This window comes from Equus caballus, chromosome 25 (genome assembly GCF_041296265.1).
Source record: "Equus caballus isolate H_3958 breed thoroughbred chromosome 25, TB-T2T, whole genome shotgun sequence".
Classification (NCBI taxonomy): domain Eukaryota; kingdom Metazoa; phylum Chordata; class Mammalia; order Perissodactyla; family Equidae; genus Equus; species Equus caballus.
The window spans coordinates 40,465,283-40,487,320 of NC_091708.1; the positions used below are offsets into that span (position 1 = coordinate 40,465,283).

The following is a 22,038-nucleotide window of genomic DNA, read 5'->3' on the forward strand; positions in this document are numbered from 1 at the left end:
TTTAGAATGTGTTTATTTCTGAATCATAGGAAGGTGATACCTGTTCAAGGCAAACAAAAAATAAAAATGCAGGATTGCAATGCCATCCTTAGAAAGGCCGAGTCTGTGGGTCTGGGCTGGGCCTGGGAGTCCAGCTTCTCCCCAGGTCTCCAAGACACTCTCATGCCTGGGCTACCACAGACTGGACTCAGAGAAACTTGGGTCCTAATTTCTCTGGCCCCGTGTTTTCACATGGAGCAGAGGAGAGTCCCAAGGACCCAGAAAAATGCTGTCCCTGCCTAAGAACGGCCTGGGGCTGCCTCTGGACTCTAAGATGGCATATACTCTTGGTTTTTTAAAAGATTTTTATTGAATTATAACTTAAAGCTGACAAATCATAACTGTATAGTTTGATAGACCTTAACATATGTTTTTACCATTGTACCCACCACCTGTATTAAACCACAGAGCATTCCAGCACTCCAGCAGGGCCCTTGTGCCCCTCCTAGCTGGTATCCCCAAACTTCTCTGACTTCTGCTCCATAGCTCGATTTTGCCTGTTTTCGAACATCATATACATGTCTGGCTTCTTTTGCTCAATGTTATGTCTGTGCAATTCATCCACATAGTTGTGTAGCAGTGGATCTTTTTCATTGCTGTGTAGTATTCCATTGTACAAACATATTACAGTTTATCCATTCTACTGTTGATGGACATCTCAGCTGTGGGTTGTTTCCATGTTATGGCTACTGTAAATAATGCTGCTATGAACATCCTTGCGTACATCTTTTGGTGGACATATGGCACAAACTCCGTTGCTGGAAGTATGAAGAAAGATGACCTCTATGGAGTGTCAATGAGTTACGTGATAGGAGAGCTGAGTGGGTTTTTTTCAGATCCCTCCTGTCTTGCCCCTGGAACCTTGTCCTCTCGAGAAAGTGTCAGCAGACAAAAAGCCACCCCAGGGTAGTCCCTCTGTTGTGTACACATAAATGCTCTCCCTCCTCTTCCTTCTGTGACCAGTTGGAGCAGGGAGCCAGGCCCAGCTCGCATGGCATCCTGGGCTCCAGCCAGATGCTGCCCCTGGGCGCTTGCCATCGGATGCTGCCTAATCTGCTGCCACCACCTTGTGTCTCTTGTGTTATCAGGAAGCAGAAAGCTTGGTGGCCACGGTGGTCCCCACCCATCTGGCGGCTGCTGTGCCTGAGGTGGCTGTTTACCTAAAGGAGTCGGTGGGGAACTCCACGCGCATCGACTACGGCACAGGTACCTGCCTTGCTGTGGTCTTTTCTGGGTTGCGGCTCTGGCTGGCTCCACCAGGGGGCGCTGGCACCACACATGTGGTGCCTGTCTGTACAGAGCTGATTTCTGTTCTTTGTAAAGATGCACTGTGAGCTCATCATCACCCAAACAATAGCTTACTGAGCACTTACTATGTCTTGAGGCCACCGCTTTCAGAAGCCTTGAGAAATGGAAGAGCTTGGGAGCGTCTGGCAGCGTTGCGGCGCACCCTCTCCCTGGGCCCCTTGCTCTTGGCCCCCGTCTCTGTGCTCCTGAGCTCTTGTGGGGAGGCAGGGGTGGAGCCGTGGAGGGAGAGGGAGGGACCGGAGGGCTGTGGAGGGAGCATTCTCCGGGCCAGGGTGCTGAGGAGGAGCCTGCGTGGGAGGCCTGCCTTTCCTTCCTCCACCCACAGCAGGCTGCACAAGACCTGCTGCTCTGGGCCCGCCCCTCGCCTGGGGCTCAGGATCCTCAAGAGGCGCCTGGACCAGGGGCGGACCGGCCTGGCTTGGGGGAGGTTTGTCGTCTGCTCCCCCTGTTGCTGGGGAGCAGGGGTGTGAAGGGTTTTGAGACTTCCATGGTGGGGCTTAGACTCAGGCCAGCGGGGGCGCCCTGTGAGGAGAGCCGGCCGGCAGGGTGGGTTCCCTCTGCCCTCAGGCGCTCCCGGGTGTGGGAGTGGAGGTTGCCCCTGAGCGAGGGTGGCCTGGACTGGGCTGCTCATGATCAGAAGCCGTGCAGGTGAAAGCCACAGCTCACAGGTTTCTAGGCCCTTGGAGGGGCCTTCATTCTGCAGAAATGGGACAGGAACTCACTGAAAGATTCTCTCCCCACCTCTCTCGAAATGTGTTTTTATGATGCCGTGAACCGTGGGATTCAGTCCAAAGTCCAGTGGGTGGTTTCTGTACTGCTGACCGTTCCTAGTTGACATGACTGGGAAAGGAAGGGGGTGCCTTTTGACCCTGTAATGTGACCATGCTTAGAAGGTGACCTGCTTAGAAGCCTTTGGTGGCTCCCCATTGCTCTAAGGAAAACATCTGAACTTTTTACTCTGGCTATGAAGGCCTATCTGATCTCCAGCCTCATCTTGTTACACTTTCTCTCTTGCTTGCTCTGCTTTAGCCATACCGGCCTTCTTAGGGTTCTTCAAATATATCAATTTTTTTTTTTTTTTGCCTCAGGACGTTTGCACATGCTGTTTCTGCTGGCTAGAAGGCTCTTCTTGCTCCCCTCACCTTCTGTGCCTTGCCAAGTCTTATTCATCTTTCAGATTTCAAATTAAATATTACTTCCTTAGAGAAACCTTCTTGAGCCCTTATATCAGGATCTCCCTGTGATATCCTCCAGTTATCACCCTATACTTCTCCTTCAGAGCTGGGGTCATAGAAGTGACTGTATATTTAATGTCTGTCATCCTGATAGATCATAAACTGTCGAACGAGGGCAGGGACTTCTTCCCACTGTCCCCCTAATGCCTGACGTGGACAGTGACCCACAGTGGGTGCTCAATAAATAGGGTGGCATTGATGACTGACTTAAACCTACAAAATTCAAGAAAATGCCTATTTAAAGAAGTCAACAGCCCAGCCCTTTTAGGAGTAGAATTACAGTGCTAGGAGCTCCTAAAAGCTCCTAAAAGGTCTTTCTGGATAAGGAGGAGGCCCCGTGGTCTCCATGTCGGCCTCCCCCCTTCGAGGGCAGCTATCAGCGGCCTGGGCTCTAGTGAGACAGGGCATGTCCCACTGCTGTTTCCGGAAGGCTGTCAAGCTCGGCGGTTCCTCCCCAGGACACGAAGCTGCCTTTGCTGCCTTCCTCTGCTGTCTCTGCAAGATCGGGGTGCTCCGGGTGGACGACCAGATAGCCATCGTCTTCAAGGTGTTCAATCGGTGAGTGCGGGGAGGGCGGGGGGTGGCTACCTGGCGGTTGAGCGAGGGCTCTGCCCTTGTTCTTGTCCGGCCGGGGACAGGTGCCAGGGTTCCCTCGTCCTGTCCTCATCAAGCTCTGGCTGTGGACAGGTGTCCCAGACTCCTCACAGGTTCAACTTCCAGTCCAGACAGTGAAGGGAACGCCGCGTGATGACGGCTTGTGCTCCCGTGGCGGATGCCATGAGGAGGTGCATTCTGAGCGCTTTCTGTGCGGCTCACGTAATTCCCACTGCAGCCCTGGAAGGAGCAGCTCTCGTTTCCATTTTATCCATGGGGAGGCCGAGGCACAGAGAAGTCGGGTCTCTTCCCTGAGGTCACGCAGCCATCTGAACCCAGCCAGTCCAGCTCTGACCTGCTCCCCTCACCGCCCAGACTGCCTGCCCGGCAGCACGGCTGTGTTTCAGTCACCAGAGAGTGACAAGTGCCTGTTCTGGGCCCCCCTGGCGATGCCAGCACGGGGGCTCCTGGGGCAGTCTGATGCACCTTTGATGACACTGGAGCTCGGCGCTGCGAGGGCCTAGGAGGTGACCTGCCCCGCCAGCGCTCCAACAGGCGAGCCGAAGTGGGGGAGGCTGAGGCTCCTGCCCAGGGCCTTACGTTGTCAGGAGTTGACGGCACTAACCGCACCCCCTCCATCCCAGTCGGTGTCTGCCCCTTTCCTGGGCCAGGAGGAGGCTGAGTAGGGGAGACAAACAGCTGCGTGATCTGAGAGTCCCAGCTGAGGCGTAGCTTGGACACGTGGGTTGTCCCTGCAGTGGAGGCCAGCTCCAGTCTGAGGTGGGCCCTTCTGGCCTCGATCTCTGAAGGGTGAGACTGGCTTTTTCCTTTTTGCTCCCCCGTCCCCCCTCCTCCTTTGTAGGTACCTTGAGGTTATGCGGAAACTCCAGAAAACATACAGGATGGAGCCAGCCGGCAGCCAGGGCGTGTGGGGCCTGGATGACTTCCAGTTTCTGCCCTTTATCTGGGGCAGTTCGCAGCTGATAGGTACTGAAGCGGGGCAGGCGTACCCCTGCGCCCCCCAGGGCGCGTTCTGTACCCTGCCCCGCCCTTCTCTCTTCTCTCCTCCCTTCTCTTCCTGCTCAGCACGGACAGTGACAGCTTGTAAAGCAGCCATTAGACCGGCTGTTGATGGGGGCTGCTCGCTGTCCACCTGCTGCTGCCAGCCAGTGTGGCAGGCTGGGGGCGGTGGGGGCAGGGCGCCTCCGAGATAATGGGAAGTGACGTGGCTGGAGCAGGGCGCTCGCCTGGCGCATAATGGACTGCTGTGCAGTCCGCCCAGCTCCTGGCAGCAGCTGCGGGGTTTAATGTTGAAAATGAGGGGCTCCTTTGACTCGGTGACCAGTGTCATCTGCTGTTATTATGGAGCCATGAGCAAGTGAGCCCTTCAGGGAGCTGCCACCAAGTGCTGCGCGGTGGGCTGCTCACTGTGGGCCGGCTCTGGGGGTTGCCCCCCACTTTCCCCAGGCAAGCCGGAGCGAGGGAGGGATCTGCCGGTGGGCGAGGCAGGTGCTAACTTCTGGTTTGGGGTAGGTTAACTCCCCTCACAATAATGCTAATAAGTGACTGCTTGTGGAGGCCTGGCTCTGGGCCAGGCGCTGCTCTGACGGCTTCAGGTCAGTTGGCTCCCGGAATCTTCTCCGGGACCCTGCCACCACTGAGCAGCACTTCCTGTGCAGGCCCCATGGCAGTGCTTTACGGTGGCTGTGATTGTCAGGCGCTACCCAGCAGCCTATGAGGGAGGTGCTGCTCTTAGCCCCGGCGCACAGATGAGGAAACTGAGTCACACGGCTAGACAGAAGCAGAGCTGCAGCTTAGTACACTAGAGTACACACGCGGCCATTTACTCTTCCTGCAAGGCCAGGTGTTGAGGGGTGTGGGCTGGGCTGTGGCCCTGAGCTGGGTGTGGCCCACCCTGGGCTGAGGCGCCCTGAAGGTGTGAGCGCCTGGTTCTGAACTCCAGGCCTTTGTGCTGTTCCCAGACCACCCGTATCTGGAGCCCAGGCACTTCGTCGACGAGAAGGCTGTGAATGAGAACCACAAGGACTACATGTTCCTGGAGTGTATCCTGTTCATCACTGAGGTGAGGGCAAGGGGGTGCGGAAGAAGCGCCAGCCGCCTCCGGGCTGGGCGAAAGGAGGTAGACAAGCCAGAGCTGCTGCCCAAAGGTGGTGGGCTGGCCGCAGGAGGCGGCTTCTTGCAAGGAAGCCTCTCCGGGAACTTAAACAGCTTCTGACCATCCCAGAGCTCCTCCTGCATCAGTGGTCTCGGGGTCCCTACCTGAGCCGAGGACTAAGACTCAGTCACTAGGCGGACTCGGTTATCCATAGAGCGGGTCTGAAGGGAGGGCGGCTATTGTTGGGGGTGCGTGGGTGTCAGCATCTTGTGGGGGGGCCCACAGGTCTGGGAGCTGTGTGTGTGTGTGGATGTGTAGGGTGAACCCATTGCAGGAGTGGGAGGGACTGGAGTGGACAGGACAGACTTCTGCTGAAGGGACACATCTCTGTCAGTGCTGGAGGACATGGGCCAGGTGATGTGGCGGAGGTGAAAATGAGCAGGCCTGGTCCCCCAGCCCACCCCGTGGGGGTCGTTTAACTGGGTGGTGCTGTCTTGCTAAGGCAGGATCTCCCACAGTGCGGCCTTAGACCACTTCCTCAAGATTGCCTGGGGAGCTTGTTAAAAAGCAGGTTCTTGGGCGCCACCCCAGCTTTCTGGATCAGAATCCTAGGGAACGAGAGCTGGACCTATGTTTAAACACACTGGCCACATGACTGTGCATGAAAGGTGGGGACCCACTGTTCTCAGGGCCTCTCTTTCGGGAGGTGTTGGGACCTTTCATCCTCCCTTCCTGGTATACAGTCGTGTGTGCCGCCCCCCCTTCGCACAACTCCTGAAGCTCACCCCAGCTGTGCTGTCTGGAGAAGTCCTTCCCCCATTCTCTTCCCTGATGCCGGCATGCATGTCTGCTGGCCCAGTGACAGCCCTGGCACAGCCATGGACCTCGCCCCCTCCCCCGTGGGGGCTGCTCTCTCCGCTGCCCATTCTGAGCCCCCGGAGAGGGGCAGAAGCCTGGTTAAGCAGCCGGGGCTCCAGGCTCCTGCTGGTCAGCATTCGGCTCAGGCCTCCACCAAACTCCAGAGGCCAGAGGGGAATGACACGTTTTTCTAAGTCAGCAAATGGCGCGGGGCTGGCGCTGGGGGCCACCACTTCATTCTGCGAGATCTGCTGCCTTCAGCAGAGTAGCCGGCCCAAGGTCGGGAGGACTCCAGGGCGGCCTGGCTCACTGCCGGGAGCGCAGTCACGTGCGCTCCCTCCAGAGTGGGATGCGGGGTCTGCGGAGCCCCGGGAGACCCCGGGAGGAGCTGGAGGAGCAGGGGGACGGGTGCGCGTGCTGCGCGGAGCTGCGGCCTCAGCCCTGCTCCGGTCGGGGTGAAAGGCGGCGCTGGTTTGGCTCCCTCTGGTGGCTGGCCGAGCGCCTGGTCCCCGTCAGTGACTGACAAGGACGAAGGTCAGGCCGGGCCTCGGGGGACGTGGGAGCTGACTCCAGGTTAAAACTTTGTATTTTTGTTTGGTTGGTTGATGGTGCCGGTATAAAAAACCAAAAGCTTTCCCAAAGTGTGGGACCCAGTTCCCCTGCTCGAGGAAATCCTCCAGTGGCCACTAGGTGGCGTTAAAGGCACGTTGAACCAGGAGAGGGTTTTGTGACCTTTGCTTGGGGAGAGGCGTGAACTGGGAGGGGGCAGGCCGAGAGCTCCTGGGGGTCCCGCACCCTCTCTGCAAGGCCTGGTTTTCTCTTTGGGGCTGGGTGCTCAGGCTTGGTGGTCCGCCACGGGGTGCTGGCGGTGTGCCCCAGAGCCGGGGTGGCTGTGATGAGGCCCCCTCCACCCCTGGCCAGGGCGCCCACGCCAGCACACCTTGCGCTAGTTCTCAGCTCTGTCTGCCCCCCTCCCACCCCCCCGCCCCTGTCCACCTCAGACACGTTTGCAGCCCCTCGTCGGTGGGTGGGTGACCTGGCCTGGCTTCCCCTGACAAAGGGAGGCCGAGGGCCTGACCCTGGGGCCCAGGGACCTGGAGGCCTGCGTGCAGTCTTGCGTGCTAGGGTCGGCAAGGGGGCGGTTGCCCCTGCAGACCGGAGGTCTCCAGGGCCCGTGCCACTAGGAGGCTAAACAAAACAAGAAGTTGGAAATGGAACCACCTTCTTTTCCTGGTCTCACCCCAGGGACGGCCGGGACCGCTCTGGGAGCCCAGGGCATCCCGGAGGATGGCCGCCCCAGCAGGGCTTCTGCCGCCTTGGGAAACGCAGCCCTGGCGCCTTTAAGAGCCCAGGGCAGCAGGAACAGAATTTCAGCCTCAATCTGGCTTCTAAATTTGGAGTTTTGGGAAGGGAGGGATCGGATTTCAGCTGGAAGGGAAGGAGCTGACAGGAAGGCGCTGTGCAGCCTCCCACCCCCGCCCATCCCCCGTCACTGACAGAGGAGCCATTTACAAAAGGCCGATTCTCCCGGGAGTGGAGAGGCAGGAACGCGCCTGTGAGTAATTTCCTGCTCAATATGGCTGCTCTGACTCACACGATTCCCCTGGGGTCACTGCGGGACTGCGGCTGCCTGCTCCTTCTCGTTCTTTCTCTTCTCCCTTTGTGGCTAGAATGAGCTAGATTTTTTTTGTCTTTTCGCCCCTGATTCCTCTTTTCCCTGTTTCCCTTTCCCAGAGTTGCACAGTCTCCTTCTGAAGGACTTAGGGAGACTTGGCACCCTGAAGGGGGTGCGCAGCCCCTCTGGAGAAACAGCATCTCGGGCCTTTCCACGGTGGGGGCCCAGCCATGGGGCTCCGGAGCTCGGCCTCCCCTGGCTCTGCCAGTAGGCCAGAGAGGCCTTTTGGGGCCCCCCTTCCGTGCCCCTAGTGGATGAGGCTGGCCCAGGAAGCAGAACCTCTTGGTTCCCCGAGTCCACCCTCCGGCCCTGGCCTGGGAGACCTTGCTGAGCAGCCCCCTGGGGCTGCTGCTGTGGGATGAAGCCAGTCAGGGTCCCTGCTGGGTAGTGTGTCATGGGCCCTGTCCAGAGTGAGCCTGGTTACACAGCTCCAGTGGTCCCTGAGCTCCTCAGTGCCTGGAAGTGTGCAAGAGAGAGCTGGAGCCTGGTGCTTGCCCCCGTGGCAGAGATCCTGGGGAAGGGGCGGGGCGGCCAGAGGGTGGAGCCTGACTGAGTGGGACTGTTGGAACAAAGCTCCGAGGAGGCCTGGCCCCAGTAGGAGGAGGGAGCCTTAGAGCCAGGAGCGAGCCTTAGATAAAGAGAGGAGGGGAAAGATTCTGGGTGAAGGGACTAGCCCAGGAGAAGCCCTTCCGGGACCAGAATGGGTTTTGTCTCTGGCACCTTGGGCTGTGGCCTCAATGTTGGTGGAAAGTACTTGTTGTCCCTGTTACTGAACCCATGGGAAGAGACAGGCTTTTTGGGGACTTGGACTAGGGGAGGGAGGTGACCAGGGTAAATGTCAGCTTTTTTTCTTCTTTTTTTCCTGACGAAGATTCGCCCTGAGCTAACATCTGTTGCCAATCTTCCTCTTTTTGCTTGAGGAAGATTCATCCTGAGCTAACATCCATGCCAGTCTTCCTGTATTTTGTATGTGCGTTGCCGCCACAGTGTGGCCACTGACAAATGGTGTAGGTCTGCACCTGGGGAACTGAACCCTGGGCCGTCAAACTTAACCAATAGGCCATGGGGCTGGCCCCGAATGGCAGCTTTTTTTGACTTAAGTCTTACATTTTTGGAGTTGGCCTGCTGGAGAAGTGAGGGGCCTTCAGGAGTGGGCCACCAGGTAGAGACTACAGCCAAAGGGTGGGGCTTATTTACTTCTGGGCCTTTACACTTAAGATGTCCAGTATGGAGAGATGGCTTTGGCCCATCCTTTCTGCCTGGACCAGCTCTCCCCCAGCCCCACCTCCACACACAGCTTCTTCTGGAACCTTCTACCCGCTTGGGTCCAAGTCTCCTCTTCCTTGCCAGCTCAGCCTCTTTGCTTTTCAGGCGCCTTCTTCTGACGCTTTCTGGGGCTCGGGGTGCTGAGCCCTGTACCCCAGCGTCAGGGCTGCTTATCAGCACGGGAGGGGACGTGCCGAGGGGGACTGTGAGCTGCTCGTTAGTAAATACAGGTGTGCTGTCTGCGGGGACTCTCAGGCACACAGGCTTCCCTGTCTCGGTGCTGTGGTTTCTGATGTCATGGGAACTCCACTGGGCTCGCTGCAGAATTTCTCTCTTCTTTCTCAGAGACTCAAACTCTTTGGCAAGAGGAGGGACCAGGAATGGAGCTGTCCTTCCTCCTGCCTGTCCCTTGCCGCCTGGTTGCCCTCCCCTCCCCAGGTCAGGCTGGCTTTCTAAGCAGACCCTCCTCCCGAGCCTGCTGCAGGGCCCTGGCCATGTCTGCCCCTCTTCCTCCTCCCCTCTGCGGGCAGTGCACAGGCCAGTGGGATGTGTGGTTTGCTCTTACCCGCCTCGGCCCTCCCCTGAACGGCCCCTCCCTCGGCTCTTCCCACTCCCCCTGTGGCAGACGCAGACTGAGTACCCTATGGTGGAAGCCCCCTGTGTGCGGGCCTGGGGGTCAGGGTCCAGGCTGCTGCCGCTGCTGTTTACCTGAGTGGGAGGGGGTCCCGGTGCTGGCGGGCTCTCTGTGGTTCTGGCGAGTGGTGGGAGCGCACCAGAAGCTTGGGTGGAGCGTTGATTTTTCTGAGGCTGCTGGATGCGGTGGACAGTGGGAATCATTTCCCTTTTTTGGCTGTGGAAGAAAGAGGGTGACTGTGGGGCTCACATTTTCCCGGTGGGTCTTACAGGCCAGGAGGGTCCATGTCTTTGGCACTTATGTGTGCCTGTGTGTGTGCACTCCCCACAGGCAGGTGTTGTAGCCTGGTCCCCTTGTGTGCAGTGTGTGTGCACGAATCTGTGCATGCATGTGTGTGTGTGTGTGCGTGTGCGTGAACCTGCGTGCATGTGTGCACGCATGACCTTGCTGCAGGGGAGCAGGGGCTGGGCTCCCAGGTGGCCCGTTCTCCAGCAGAGGGACTCTCTCTTGCAGATGAAGACGGGCCCCTTTGCAGAGCACTCCAACCAGCTGTGGAACATCAGCGCGGTCCCCTCGTGGTCCAAGGTGAACCAGGGCCTCATCCGCATGTACAAGGCCGAGGTGAGCGGGGCTTGCGCTGCTCTTGGCCTGAGGGCTGTTGTTCCCTCAGCCTGGCTCTGCTGTTTGGCTCTGCATCTTGGGCCAGCCCCTCTGACACTGGAGGCCTCAGTCTCCGTCTGTGGGATGGGCTGTCAAAAAAGCACTGGCCTGAGGCCCAGCTCTGCGCTGTGACTGAGCAAGGCCCTGCTGCTGGGGTGGGGGTGGGGATCATCTCTCTTCCCACCTGGTCCCCCGCAGCTCTGTCTCTCTTGGGGACACGAAGACCCAGACACGCTCGGAAATGGTTTTGTCCCTTGGACGCCTCATCCAAAGTGGCGCTTCTCACACTGGTGTGTCTGATCGCTGGGCAGTGGGAGGTCTGTGGGCCCAGGAGCTCTCCCCTCAGAAAGGCAGGGAGAGGCCGGTCTCCCAGAGCTCCCCCTGCTGGGAGGCGGCCCTGGGCTCCTGGGGCATCTCATGCTCTCTCCTTGTCCTGCTTGGCACTCTTCTCCCGGCCAAGGACGTGGCTTTTTCTCTTGCGAGTAGGGAGGGGACATTCTCTTTCCATCCTGTCCCTTGCACTAGCTCCTTCCGCATCTTGGGCAGACCAGTCCTGGAACTGCTTCACCTTGGCCAGGGGAGGGGCTGGGTGTGAATTCCCTCACCTGGAGCAATGGGTCCCCAAAGTCCCCTCTTTTCGCCCTCTGGCTGGTGGTCTCAGATGCCCTGTGGGTGCCCACCTCTTGACCCTGGGCCATCCCTCTCCCGTGGAGGGAGGGAGGTGCTTGGTCTGCTTCATTACGCCCAGATCTCACTCAGACCCGGTCTCCAGAGGTGGGGAGCGGGGAGGAAAGGGTGGTAGAGGGCTGGGTGTGGCTTGGTAGGACAAGTGCCTCCAGTTGGCCAGCTCCTCTGCCTGCCTGAAGGGGTTAACGGCGCTGGCACTGGCGGCCTGGCCCCTCTCCCTTCCGCCCCTCCCCCTCAGTCCCTTCCTCTGGACTTCACATCCTGTGTTTAGGCTCCAGCCCACATACCTCTCTAATCGGAGAGGAGCGTTTGCTGGGGCTGTGCAGGCCCCTTCCGCTGCAGTTGCTGGCCCTGTCCCGCCTGGAGAGCACAGGCCATTGCCCTCTGGGTGTCCTGTTGTTCCTGACACCCCCACTCCCACAGGCCCACAGTGGGTGCTGATGGGGAACCCCGTCACCCTGCCGAGCCCTCCCTACTCCTGCACACGGCCCCCCAGCCTCCCACCCCACCCCGTGTGTCCCAGGCAGAGCTCGCTGGGATCTTAAACACTGCCCTTCCTGCAGGCTCTTATTTGAGTGACAAAACTTCTGTTGACCCAGGCCCCTGAGGGCAGAACAGGGGACCCTGCCACCTTTCCCTACCTGCCCCTTCCAGAGGCAGGAGAGGTCCAGGCTGACAGGAGGAGGGAGGAGCAAATTCAGATCTGAGGTGGTGACAGGAGGGCAGGGACAGAAGGTTCCTGGGGTGAGCGCTGTCTGTATTTCTACGGATGGTCAACATAAGCAGGGCTCCACTGAAAACTCCCCCAGCTCAGGACCAGACAGGGAGCACCAGTGGATGACAGTGCCCTCCTGAGAGCAGGGCCAAGCCCACTCGGGGCACGTGGGCGCGGCGCGAGCTTGCTGCCCGGCTGGCGCTGTGGGGCGGCCAGCCTCCTTTGTAGGGCCGCACTGGAACTCTGACTAGTTTGGGAACACCACGTCTCTGGGGTGTTGGCTCTCATTTGACAGCCTCCCGCGGGTAGCCCATAGTCTCTGGTCCCCGAGAGCCCAGGGGGTCGCATTCTCCCTGCCCAAGGTGTGAGGAGAGGACTTGCTTTTTCGTTCCCGTTCTCAGCCCACAGGGAGGGGCTTCAAGGCCCACCAGTCTTGAAGTCCAGAAGGGGGTTAGAAGGGAGTTAGCAGGGCCAGGGCCGCTAGCCAGAGTTGGCTGCTGGAGGGCAGCCTTGTCCCTGAGCGGCCACAGAGGCCTGACCAGGCCTGGCATTAGGTGGCCTCCAGATTTGGGCCCAGCTGTCCGCATCTCCACACTGCCTGGCCTGGCCTTCCTGAACGAAGAGCCAGATGTGTTCGGGGCCCCTGGGGCTGGGGCCTGTCTTTGCTGAGGGCTGTCACTGTGTTGGCACTCCCTTCAGAAGGCCTTGTCAGGGCCCAGAGGGCCCCTTCTCCCCGCAGTCACCGGGACCTGGTGTGTGTGTGTGGCGACAGGCTGAGGCTGTTGCTCTGCCCCATACGCAGGTGGGGTGGGCACTGTTAGCTGGGCAAAGGGCCTGACCAGAGGCCCCCTTCTGCTGTTCCCCTGAGCCTGGGACTTGCTTTGCCCCAAACCTCCTCTTGCCTTTGACCCTGCTCCTTGCCTCTCCTGTGGCCCTGGGGAAGCTTGAGTGGAGAGAACTTCTGCCCCTGCCCCTCCCCCTAAGCTTCCTGCCCTCACAGCCTCTGTGAATAAGAGCTAGAAGCAGGTTGACCTTTGACCCTTTTTGGAATTCCAGGGCCCTGGGGGGGCCCCCCCTTTTACCAACTCCCACCACTTCCTCCATGACATAAGCACAATGGCAGCTGCCTTTGCCTCTGGCCTGGTCTGCTGCTCCTCCTCCCCCAGGGACCACTCCTGGCTCCTGCGCCCCGCTTTCTCTGCCCCAGGCCCACGAGCCTGGTTCTGGCCCGGAGCTCTGCTCCCACACTGAGCTGGGTTCCCGTCCTTCTTCCACTGCACACAAAGATTTCCCTTTTCCTGCTCCCCTCCTGGCCCCCCTTGTCCTTGTGGACTGACCCCACCCTGACACACACACTGGACCGAGATCTCCTTGTTTCTGCAGCTGGTTGTTGAGGTGAGGGAGCCTGGCCGGTCATGGCGGGCCTTTGTCCTTCGAAGTTAGTTGAGACCACAATCACAGAATGGGACGGTCACCCCTTCTAAGGCCATAAGTCTTATTCCATGCCAGCCAGGGGGTGCCCAGCACATTCTGGTTGTTTTGTGGCCAAAAGTGTTAGAGGGGCAGATTCTCACATGCCTGGGAGAGCTGCCTGTGAGAAGCAGCTAGTGACCAGGGCCTGGGTGGCAGGCACAGCAGGGCTGCTGCGGGAGGCTGGGAGCTGGGCCTTCCTCCCCTTCCTGGTCCTGTGCGGTGCTGACGCCGTGCCCGGGCCGGAGGGCAGAGGCGTGTGGGTCTGGGGTCTGGCTGCCTGTGGACCAGGCCAGCTTCTGGGGTGCAGGCCCTGCCGATTTCTCCATCTCCTCTTCTCTGCCAGAGCCCTGGGGCTGAGGCCGCTGCTGGGCTGGGTTTGGGGAGTAGGGCCATCCCCCAGCTCTGCCACCCTCGCTCCATGCACTGGGCTGCTGGGAATTGCCGGGGGTGGGGGTGGGGGCTCTCAGCTGGTTCTTATTGTCTCGCTCTGAAGTGCCAAGATGCCTTTTTCAGTCCAAAGAACTGAAAATTGGAGAAAGCAGGCCTGGGACTCTTCTCAGGCTTGTGTCCAGTGTCCTCACACCTCTTCTCCAGGCCTGGGACCTGGCTACAGGGTCCCCAGTGATCTGGAGGGTTCTTTTCACCTCTGGTGTCCAACTTCTCCCTCTGGGCCAAGTGATGTCATTGGCTGCCTCTCTTGGCTTCTGCTCTGTGGGGTTGGGCTGCTTCTCTCCCTCTCCCTCTGTCACTCTCATGCTCGTTACTTGGTGGATCTGATTGTCATGGAGTGGGGTCTTTGGGTGGGAGGCTGTGGTCGAGAACAGCTAGGAAGCTGCCCCTCCCTCCAAAGCCTGGGGGCTGTTCTGAGACGGCCACTTCTTGGGTCCTGGATGGAAACTTCCTAGAACTGCGCTGGACAGAGCCTCGGGGCTGTCCAGGGGCCCCTGGAGGCCCGAGAGGCCGAGCAGGCCACGGCAGGGGTGTGGTGCAGCCCTCACCTCTCTGCTCTCCCCCTTCCTTCCTCACAGTGCCTGGAGAAGTTCCCTGTGATCCAGCACTTCAAGTTCGGGAGCCTGCTGCCTATCCACCCTGTCACGTCGAGCTAGGAGGGGCTGAGCAGCCAGAGCCATCCAGGCCGCACTTCCTGTGCCTGCCCCCGACCCCAGCCACGGCCCCCTCCCCGCCCCCTCTGTTCTTTCTGTTTGACAAGAGGCTCTTTCCTGGGGTGGGGGGTGAGCATGGTGTGAGGGAGGCTCAGGGCGTGAGGCTGAAGGACCCCAGTTGGGAGAAGTGACCAAGTGACTTCTCCTGTGGTGGGCAGGCAAGAAGAGAGGGCCTGGGCCAGGGTCCCTGGGCCTGCCCCGGCTCCCGCTCCCTCTGGTGCAGCGCACCCTGAGGCCTGGGCTGCTCCGCTCCTCTGGGGAGGGCTATTTCGCTGTTTCTGTTGCCTCTTTCCCTTCGCAGGCCCCTTGTCTTTCTAGGGGTGGAGCAGTTGCTCCCCGCAGGATGGGTGGGTCCCCAAGCTGTGTTTGGTAGGCATCGGGGGATTTGAGGGCTGGAGGCTGAGGCTGGTGGCCAGCCTGGGGGCGGGGGTCAGGTAGGAAGAAGCAGTAGCTGTTCTGGTGACCCCTCCCAGCTCCCCTCGTGCTGCCCTGGGCCTCTGGACACCTGTGTCCAGCGCCTCATCCTGGCTTTTCTGTTCTGACTTTCCTGCCACAGCCACACCTGTTTCCCTCCCCAAGGGCAGCCTCTGGAAGCTGCCCTTTGGGCGGCCGCTGGGCTCCTGGGAGGGCCCCACAGGGCTTGCTCACCGGCTGACTGGGTGAGGCCTGCCCTTCCGAAGCTCTCCCTGGCTGGGAGGGGGCCGGGACTCGGGGAGGGGCTTGGGGCCAGCAGTGGTTGTGGAGAACCCTGATTCCTCTCGGCAGTCTTACATCCGGCAGCTTCTGTTCCCTCCTCACTCTGCTTGCTTCCAGTGCCCTTGGCCCTGCTTCCCGGCCCCTGTGGGCGGTGGGTGAGCAGGCCACAGCAGGGCTCAGAAAGCAGCAGCCCTTGTCCTCCAGCCCCCCTGACCTCGCCCTGTAGCATCCCGGGATGAGGGAGTGATGGCGCCCTAAGCCCGGACTTGGGCCCAGAGGATGGACGGGGGCCAGGCTGGGCAGGCCCACCTGAGGGGTGACGGGGTGCTGGTGGCAGCGGGCCAGTTCCAGAATCTTCTAGGGCTGCTCCCGGGCCTGGCTCTTGCAGCCTCTGCCCTGCCAAAGCCAAGGCCGGCCTTCTCCAGCCCCCTCCCCATAGCTGGGTCCACACACCCTTTGGGAAGGGGGAGCACCCGAGAAGCACAGTCCAGGGCATTGACTCTTGGATCTGGGCCAGTGGCCTGCGCAGAGGCTGGACAGGAGCCACAAGAGTCACAGAAACAGTTTTCTGAGGAGAGGCCCAGTACCTGCCTCCCTGCCGGGACCCAGACCACCGCCTTCCTGGCTCCTCTGTCTCCGTGCCCCCTCGGGCCCCCAGCCCCTGCGCCTTCATTGCTGTTCTGATTAAAGCCTCTGTTTTGCACCTGTTACCTGTGTGAGATGTGTCCTTTCATGCCACATGCTTGTTCCATCTCCGCATGACTGTTTGTTCCTCCATCGAGTCCCCTCCCTGGCCCTGAGGCTGGGGCTTGGGTGGTTGCGGTGGGGTCTGGGTTGGTTCCTTCCTGGGCGGCAGGAAGGCACCCAACTGAATGTGTGATGTTGCTCGAGGAGCTCGGAGCAGAGATCTGGGTTCAGATCCTGATTGTCTCCACCCCGAGCTGCAAGGTCCTGGGTGAGTCACTGAATCTCTGAGCCTCAGCTTCATCGATACAGCGGGGACCGTCACAGGGTGACTGTAACAGTGAGTGAAGGGTGCAGAGTCCTCAGCTCAGGGCCCGCGGTCACTGTGGCTGCCCTCGGTGACAGCAGCCTCTCTGGACTCTGGAGTCAGCCCCAGACTGGCCTGCGGGAGCCTTTGGCCTGGACCTGGCTGTGAACCGTGTCCCAGCAGTTCTTAAAGGGAGTGCTCTCCTGTCCCGCCACCCCTCGTGTCCCTGTCGTGCTGGAGTCGGGAGACGCGCTGCTCTGCCTGAGACTCTTGGACACTTCCTTGGGAACTCCTGTTCCTGGGCTTCTGTCTTCAGATGAGTCTCCTCAGACAACAAGAGCTTCCTCCTGGCCCTGGAGGCCTTGCAGAGGGCCCAGGATAGCCTGGGGCCCAGAGCCCGGCCTCTGCAGTCAGGCGGACCTGAGTTCAACCCGAGGCCCATCACTTAGTAGCAGGAGACCCTGATGGTTGACTCAGTCTCAGCTTCCTGATCTGAAAAATGGGCATGACGACAATTAGGTCACGGAGTGTGAGATTCATTCATTTCTCAAGTGGTGGCTGCGTATTCCTCATTCTAGTGTAGACGACACCAGTAAATCCCTGAATCCCAGAGTGGTAGGTAGTGGTGCGTATTTTATGAAGAGCATACCAGCAGTTAGGGTGGTGAGGGGGGTTTACAGGAGCTACCGGGGTCAGGAAAGACACCCTGGAGCGTGTGAGCTGAGACCCCCAAGAGGAGGAGCAGCCCTGGGGAGAGCCGCAGGGGGAGGGGCAGCTGGGGAGAGCAGGCCGGGCTCCAAGGCGGCTGCCTTCTGGGCTCTGCCCGGGGGTTCGGGGTCTCATCTTAAGTGTTCTCTGGGAAGCTTCTGGAGGGTTCTGGACCTGAGAAGGGCTTGGGGTGTGTGGGGCAAGAGGGGAGGTGGGCACCGTGTGGGAGGAACCCTGGATTAGGGTTCAGAGTGGAGGTGGTGAGAGGTGGTCCCATTCAGGCTGTGTTGGGAGGTATTGCCACAGGAGGGAAGGTGGGAGGGGAAAGGAGCAGCCAAGAGCAACCCAGTTCTTGATGCCGGTTACGGAGCTGGGCAGACTGGGGAGAGGGATTTGCTGTTGGCGGGCTCGGGGCTGGAGGAGGCAGCTGGCTGTGCTGTCCAGAGCGGGGCAGCCGGGGGGTCAGGGAGGGGTCTGCAGGGCTCCCCGAGGGAGCAGTGGGGATGAGGGAGGGAGAGAAGAGGGCTGCCTGGGTGGGAAGCCCACTCAGGACCTGGGAGATGCGACGTGGTGAGGGTTCACACTCCTGCTCATGCTGTGCTCGCTGCAGGATGGCTGCACTGCTGTCGTCCCTGAGGGTCAGCGGGGCCATGAAGGGAAACCAAGAATGGGGTGGCTCCCCAGGGCTGGAGGCTTCCCGCCATCCCGGGCCCCAGAGGCCCCAGAGAGCAAGGTGAGCTCCAGCTGTGTTCCCTCCTGGCTCGCAGGGGCCGCAGCCAGGCTGTGCTCCCAGGAGGTGAGGGCAGAGGCCTTTCCTGGGAGGAACCCCAGGCAGGAGTTGGGGGTGGAAGGAGAACATGGTGAGGGCTCGGTGTGCCCAAGGCTTGCACCCAAGTCGGGTGACATGTTTTTCTTGAGTCCAACAAGCATTATGTCACAGGCATTTGGGGGAATGTGGAGATGAAAAAGGTGAGAATCCTGCCTTCCGGAAGCTTCCAACCTAGTGGGGGAAACAGAGAGACAGTGGACTAGCCATGGAAGAAGGGGGACGATGGACTCCAGGGGGAGCTCGGGAAGGTTCTGTGGAGGAGGTGGCATTCAAGCGGGGCCTTGAATGATGGGCACAGACAGAGGGCATTTTGGTGGGAGGCTGTGTGAGCGGAGGTGTGGGGGCTGCCGCAGGAGGCAGAGCTGGGAAGGCAGGTGGAGGCTGGCCTGCGGAGGGCTCTGTGAGGGGCGCCCACAGCGCTCAGCTCATCCCCTCGACACACAGCACAACTGCTTTAATTACCTGCAGAATGTATGCGTTGAAGGAATGTCTTCTCTGCTGGAAGATGCCACAGGAGGGCAGGGACCCGCTTGCTGCTGTATCCCAGTGCCAGCAGAGACTGGCACAGAGAGGCACCCGGTACACGTTGAATCAGTGACCAGGGAGGATGTTTAACTGGTGTGTGTGTGTGTGTGTGTGTGTGTGACAGAGAGAGAGAGAGAGAGAGAGAGAGAGAGAGACACCCAGATTGGGTTTCAGGAAACTGGGGCAGCTGTCTGGGCGCTGGATTGGAAGCTGGGTGCCAGCGACAGGGCTGGTGCCTGGGCCCAGGTAAGAGATGTTGACGGCCCTGTGCAGGGCAGAGAGGCCCCGGGCTGGGAACGGGGAGATCCAGGTAGGATTTGGTGCTGAGGGAGAGGGAGGAGTTCTCAATGACTCTGGGGACTCCCCTCTGTGCCTGGGAGGAGCCTCGGGGCAGGAGCAGGCCTCAGGGAGGATGCTGTGCTCAGCGGGAGTGTCGCTCAGCTGGTTTGAGGAGCTCTGTGGGGTAGGCTTTTGGGCCTGGCTGATGCTGAGGCTGGCAGGGCTGCTGAGACCCAACCCCCAGTGGAGTGGGGGGCCGGGCTGCAGGGACTTCCAGAACCCCCACCAGGCTCCCTTCCTCCCCCTGCGCTCTAGGTTCCGGTGCACCGGCCTCCTCTTTCTTCCTCAGACTCTCCGGGCCACTGCACACTTAGCATTTGGCCCTCTTCCCAGAACCCTTTTCCTCACTGGAACCCCTGGACATTCTTCAGGGCTTGGCTGAGGCCTCTCGTCCTCTGGGAGTCCTCACCTGGCCCCCACACCAGGGCAGGTGTCCTGGATGTGCTCACATGGCCTCATGCCTGTCCCCGCTCTGAGCGCTTGGCACCCAGCTATGGGAGCTGCACGTGTCTGTGCAGCCCGGCAGCTCCGGGATCTTCAGGGCCGGTGGGAGGGGGAGAGGTGCAGCCACCTCATTGGAAGATAGGTGTGATACGGGCTGTTTGCAGACACAGCTTCTCTTTACTTAGGGTTCCTTGGTGGGCGGCTGGGGCCCACCCCCTGTGCTCAGCACCCAGCACCGCTGCTCCCTGCACGGCTGTCCTGTCTCCTGCCATCCCTAGGAGGGTGCGCACACTGCAGATGCTCAGGACAGTCTGTGAGTGGCTGTAACAGAGTTAGAGGCCTTCCCTGTGGAGGGATGATGGAGGCACAGAGTGGGCTGGATCACCCGGGAGAAGCCGGTGGAGGAGAGGAGGCGGTGGCACCCTGTCTGGAGGCAGAGAGCTGCCACTGAGCGGCAGAAGCGGGTGCTCAGTGTGTCCACTGCTGCCCTGAGGCCAGACCGCCAGCACTGAAGTTGGGGTGTGCTGGGGACCTCAGAGAGAGCAGTTCTGAGGGCTCTGAGGCTGAGGTGGAAGTGCAGTGGGCTGGGGAGAGATGAGGGTGCAGTTAGGGCGGAGGGGAGAGAAACTAGCAGAGGGAGGAAAAAGCAGGGTCCAAGGCAGCCTATTGGAACAGCCCTGGGGAACCTGAGAGCAACTGCAGGCTAAGGACCCAAAGTCCTCGTGGGGACCATCAGGGCTGAGCCGGGAGGCTGCTTACTGTGGCTCGTATTGGTTCACTCGCCCAGCAGACATCACTGGAGCCCTCTCTGCGCCAGGCACCAGGATGCTACGGTCAACGGGACAGACAGGACCCTCCCTCCTGGCACATATTCTAGCATGACTTATCCTAATGAAACATTGGAAATACCCTATGTGTCCAGCAGTTGGGGATTGTTAGAGGCCGGATGGAGCAGTCATACAATGGGCCATCAGATGACGCGCTTATCCGTTTACTCTTTTGGAAAGATGCTTACGACCTATTGTTAAGCAAGGATAACAGCTACAACGACTGTAGGTAAAGTACAACCCCTTTTGGTAAAATATCTACATTTTTTATCTGTCTGTCTGCCCATCTCCATGGACAAAGGACCAGAAGGCTGTTTCCCCAGGAGTTAATGTGCTTATTATCTCTGGGTGGTGAGGATGTGAGGGTTTTTGAGAAATCCTTCTTGCTTCTTCCACTCCCCAAAGATGCTTGTGAAAATGGTAAACATTCCTGAACCCCGGAAGAAAGAGAAAGTGATTGTGGTATGTTTTAACTTTGCTTTTGTTTTCCATAATTGATTTTTAAATCTACAATGTCCACATATTATTTTATAATGAGGAAAAAAAAAGAGAAACTGATTAAAAGAAATGTTCCCCTAAAGAGCACTGGAGTCTGGTGTACCTCTGGCCGGGAGGCAGGAGGGACAGAGGGGAGGGGAGAGCTCCTCAGGTGGATCAGGATAAAGGGCGGGAAGGAGCTCTCAGCCTGGGGTTGGCTCAGAGCCTCTCTGAGAGGGAGGCAGACATGTGGGCCGGGGCTTCTGGGAGTAAAGCACTGTGGGACCAGTGATGGGGACTCCAGAGGCCACACCCAGCGAGAGGAGGCAGCTGGGCTTCCTCAGAAAGCCTTCGGACCGGGAGAGTTGAGGTCCCCGCTGGTGACTTCTGGGAGCCAGTCCCTGCTCTCAGGACCCTGGCAGACATGGATGAGGGGCAGAATTCAACCCTGGAGTTGAGGTGCACTTTCTCCTGCCTATCGCCTGGACTGGGGGGGCTTATAAACCAAGGGACAAGTGGTTCTATTCTTCCCAATGCTTGCAGTACTGCAGGGGGTAGGTTCCTGAGTCCCTGCTTCATCCATCACCCTCCTCTGAGCTGGGGGCGTTGAGGGCACTGTGCCCAGGACCAGGGACACCAGGGACACACAAGGTCTCTAGGGCACGTGGTAGTGGAAAGGATCTGGGAATCAGGCAGACCTGTGTGACCTCAGACAAGGGCCTTCACCTCTCTGAGCCCCTCTGTTCTCTCATCTGCGAGTGTGGATGGCAGTCCAGAACCGTGACGCTGAGCTGGAGTGTCCATGGCGCCTGGCACGAAGTCGGCGCTCCATGCATGGAAAGGCGTGGGAGGTGGGTCCCTTCCCACAGGGCGGCCCACCGTGTCCCTGGCTCTTGTCTCGATGCTGTCCCCTCTGTCTGTGCCACTGCTCCAGGACACTTAGCCCCCTCTCCAGCTGGACCTTTGCTGACCTCTTGATAGATCTCTTAGCCTGGGTGTGGACAAATCCCTTTTCCCTCTGTGTTTGCTTGGGACGAGGTTGGGGCTTTTCCAAAGGACACTGCAAAGGCAGGCAGAGTGCGGACGCCTCATCCCCAGAGAACCAGAGTCCAGCCCCAGTGGGAGGCCGTGGGTAGACAGACTGCTCAGACCTCCAGTGGGGGACATTTGGGTCGGCTCTGCTGCCTGGGAAGACCCTTCTAGAGCTGCCCCCAACCTCTGCAAGGGGTGGGGAGTGTCATGGTCAAGGTGTGTGTGGGCTCTGGGGTCAGCTCTTGCACCTCCTGCTGTGTGACCTTGAGTCAGTTCCTCAACCCGTCTGGGCCCCAGTTTCCTCAGATAGAAATTGGGGTAAATAAGCACAGCCTTACGGGGTTATCGCACGACCCACAGAAGTTCACCTGACAATCTCATCTCTTCTTTACAAGCCACCCTATGGGTGGGCGTGTGGCGCCCAAGGCACAGCAAGGTGAAGACTGCCTTGGTGAGAGGTATTCACAGCTGGCCGTCGGCCCCACACAGACTTCTAACCACTGAGCTCAGTCATGGCCTCTGGGTCCTCATGGAGATTTCAGGAGGACATGAGAGGGCCTGCAGGGGGCCATGGGCACTGCAGAGGACCGGTGGGACGGCCCCAGCAGAGAGGACCCCTTGGGAAGGCTCTGAGGTGTAGCCAGGGGCTGGGCATCCATTGCTGCTGCTCCCCCAGGCCCGGCCTCCAGGCTGGACCGTGCTGGCCTGGTAAGCCCTCCGGGCTGAACGAGCTCCTTTAGGAGCTGC

The 22,038-nt window shown here is 59.6% G+C and overlaps 1 protein-coding gene across 1 annotated transcript in view; it reads left to right on the plus strand.

Moving 5' to 3' along the window:
* Window positions 1–15,827, plus strand: part of PTPA (protein phosphatase 2 phosphatase activator) — a 31,144-nt gene extending 15,317 nt beyond the window's left edge. Inside the window, exons 5-10 of the mRNA XM_014736077.3 lie at window positions 1,128–1,245; window positions 3,041–3,140; window positions 4,039–4,163; window positions 5,159–5,259; window positions 10,239–10,346; window positions 14,289–15,827. Coding sequence (XP_014591563.2) covers window positions 1,128–1,245; window positions 3,041–3,140; window positions 4,039–4,163; window positions 5,159–5,259; window positions 10,239–10,346; window positions 14,289–14,366 — 630 coding nt within the window. The 3' untranslated portion in view covers window positions 14,367–15,827. The remainder of the gene's footprint in view (window positions 1–1,127; window positions 1,246–3,040; window positions 3,141–4,038; window positions 4,164–5,158; window positions 5,260–10,238; window positions 10,347–14,288) is intronic.
* The last annotated feature ends 6,211 nt before the right edge of the window (window positions 15,828–22,038 follow it).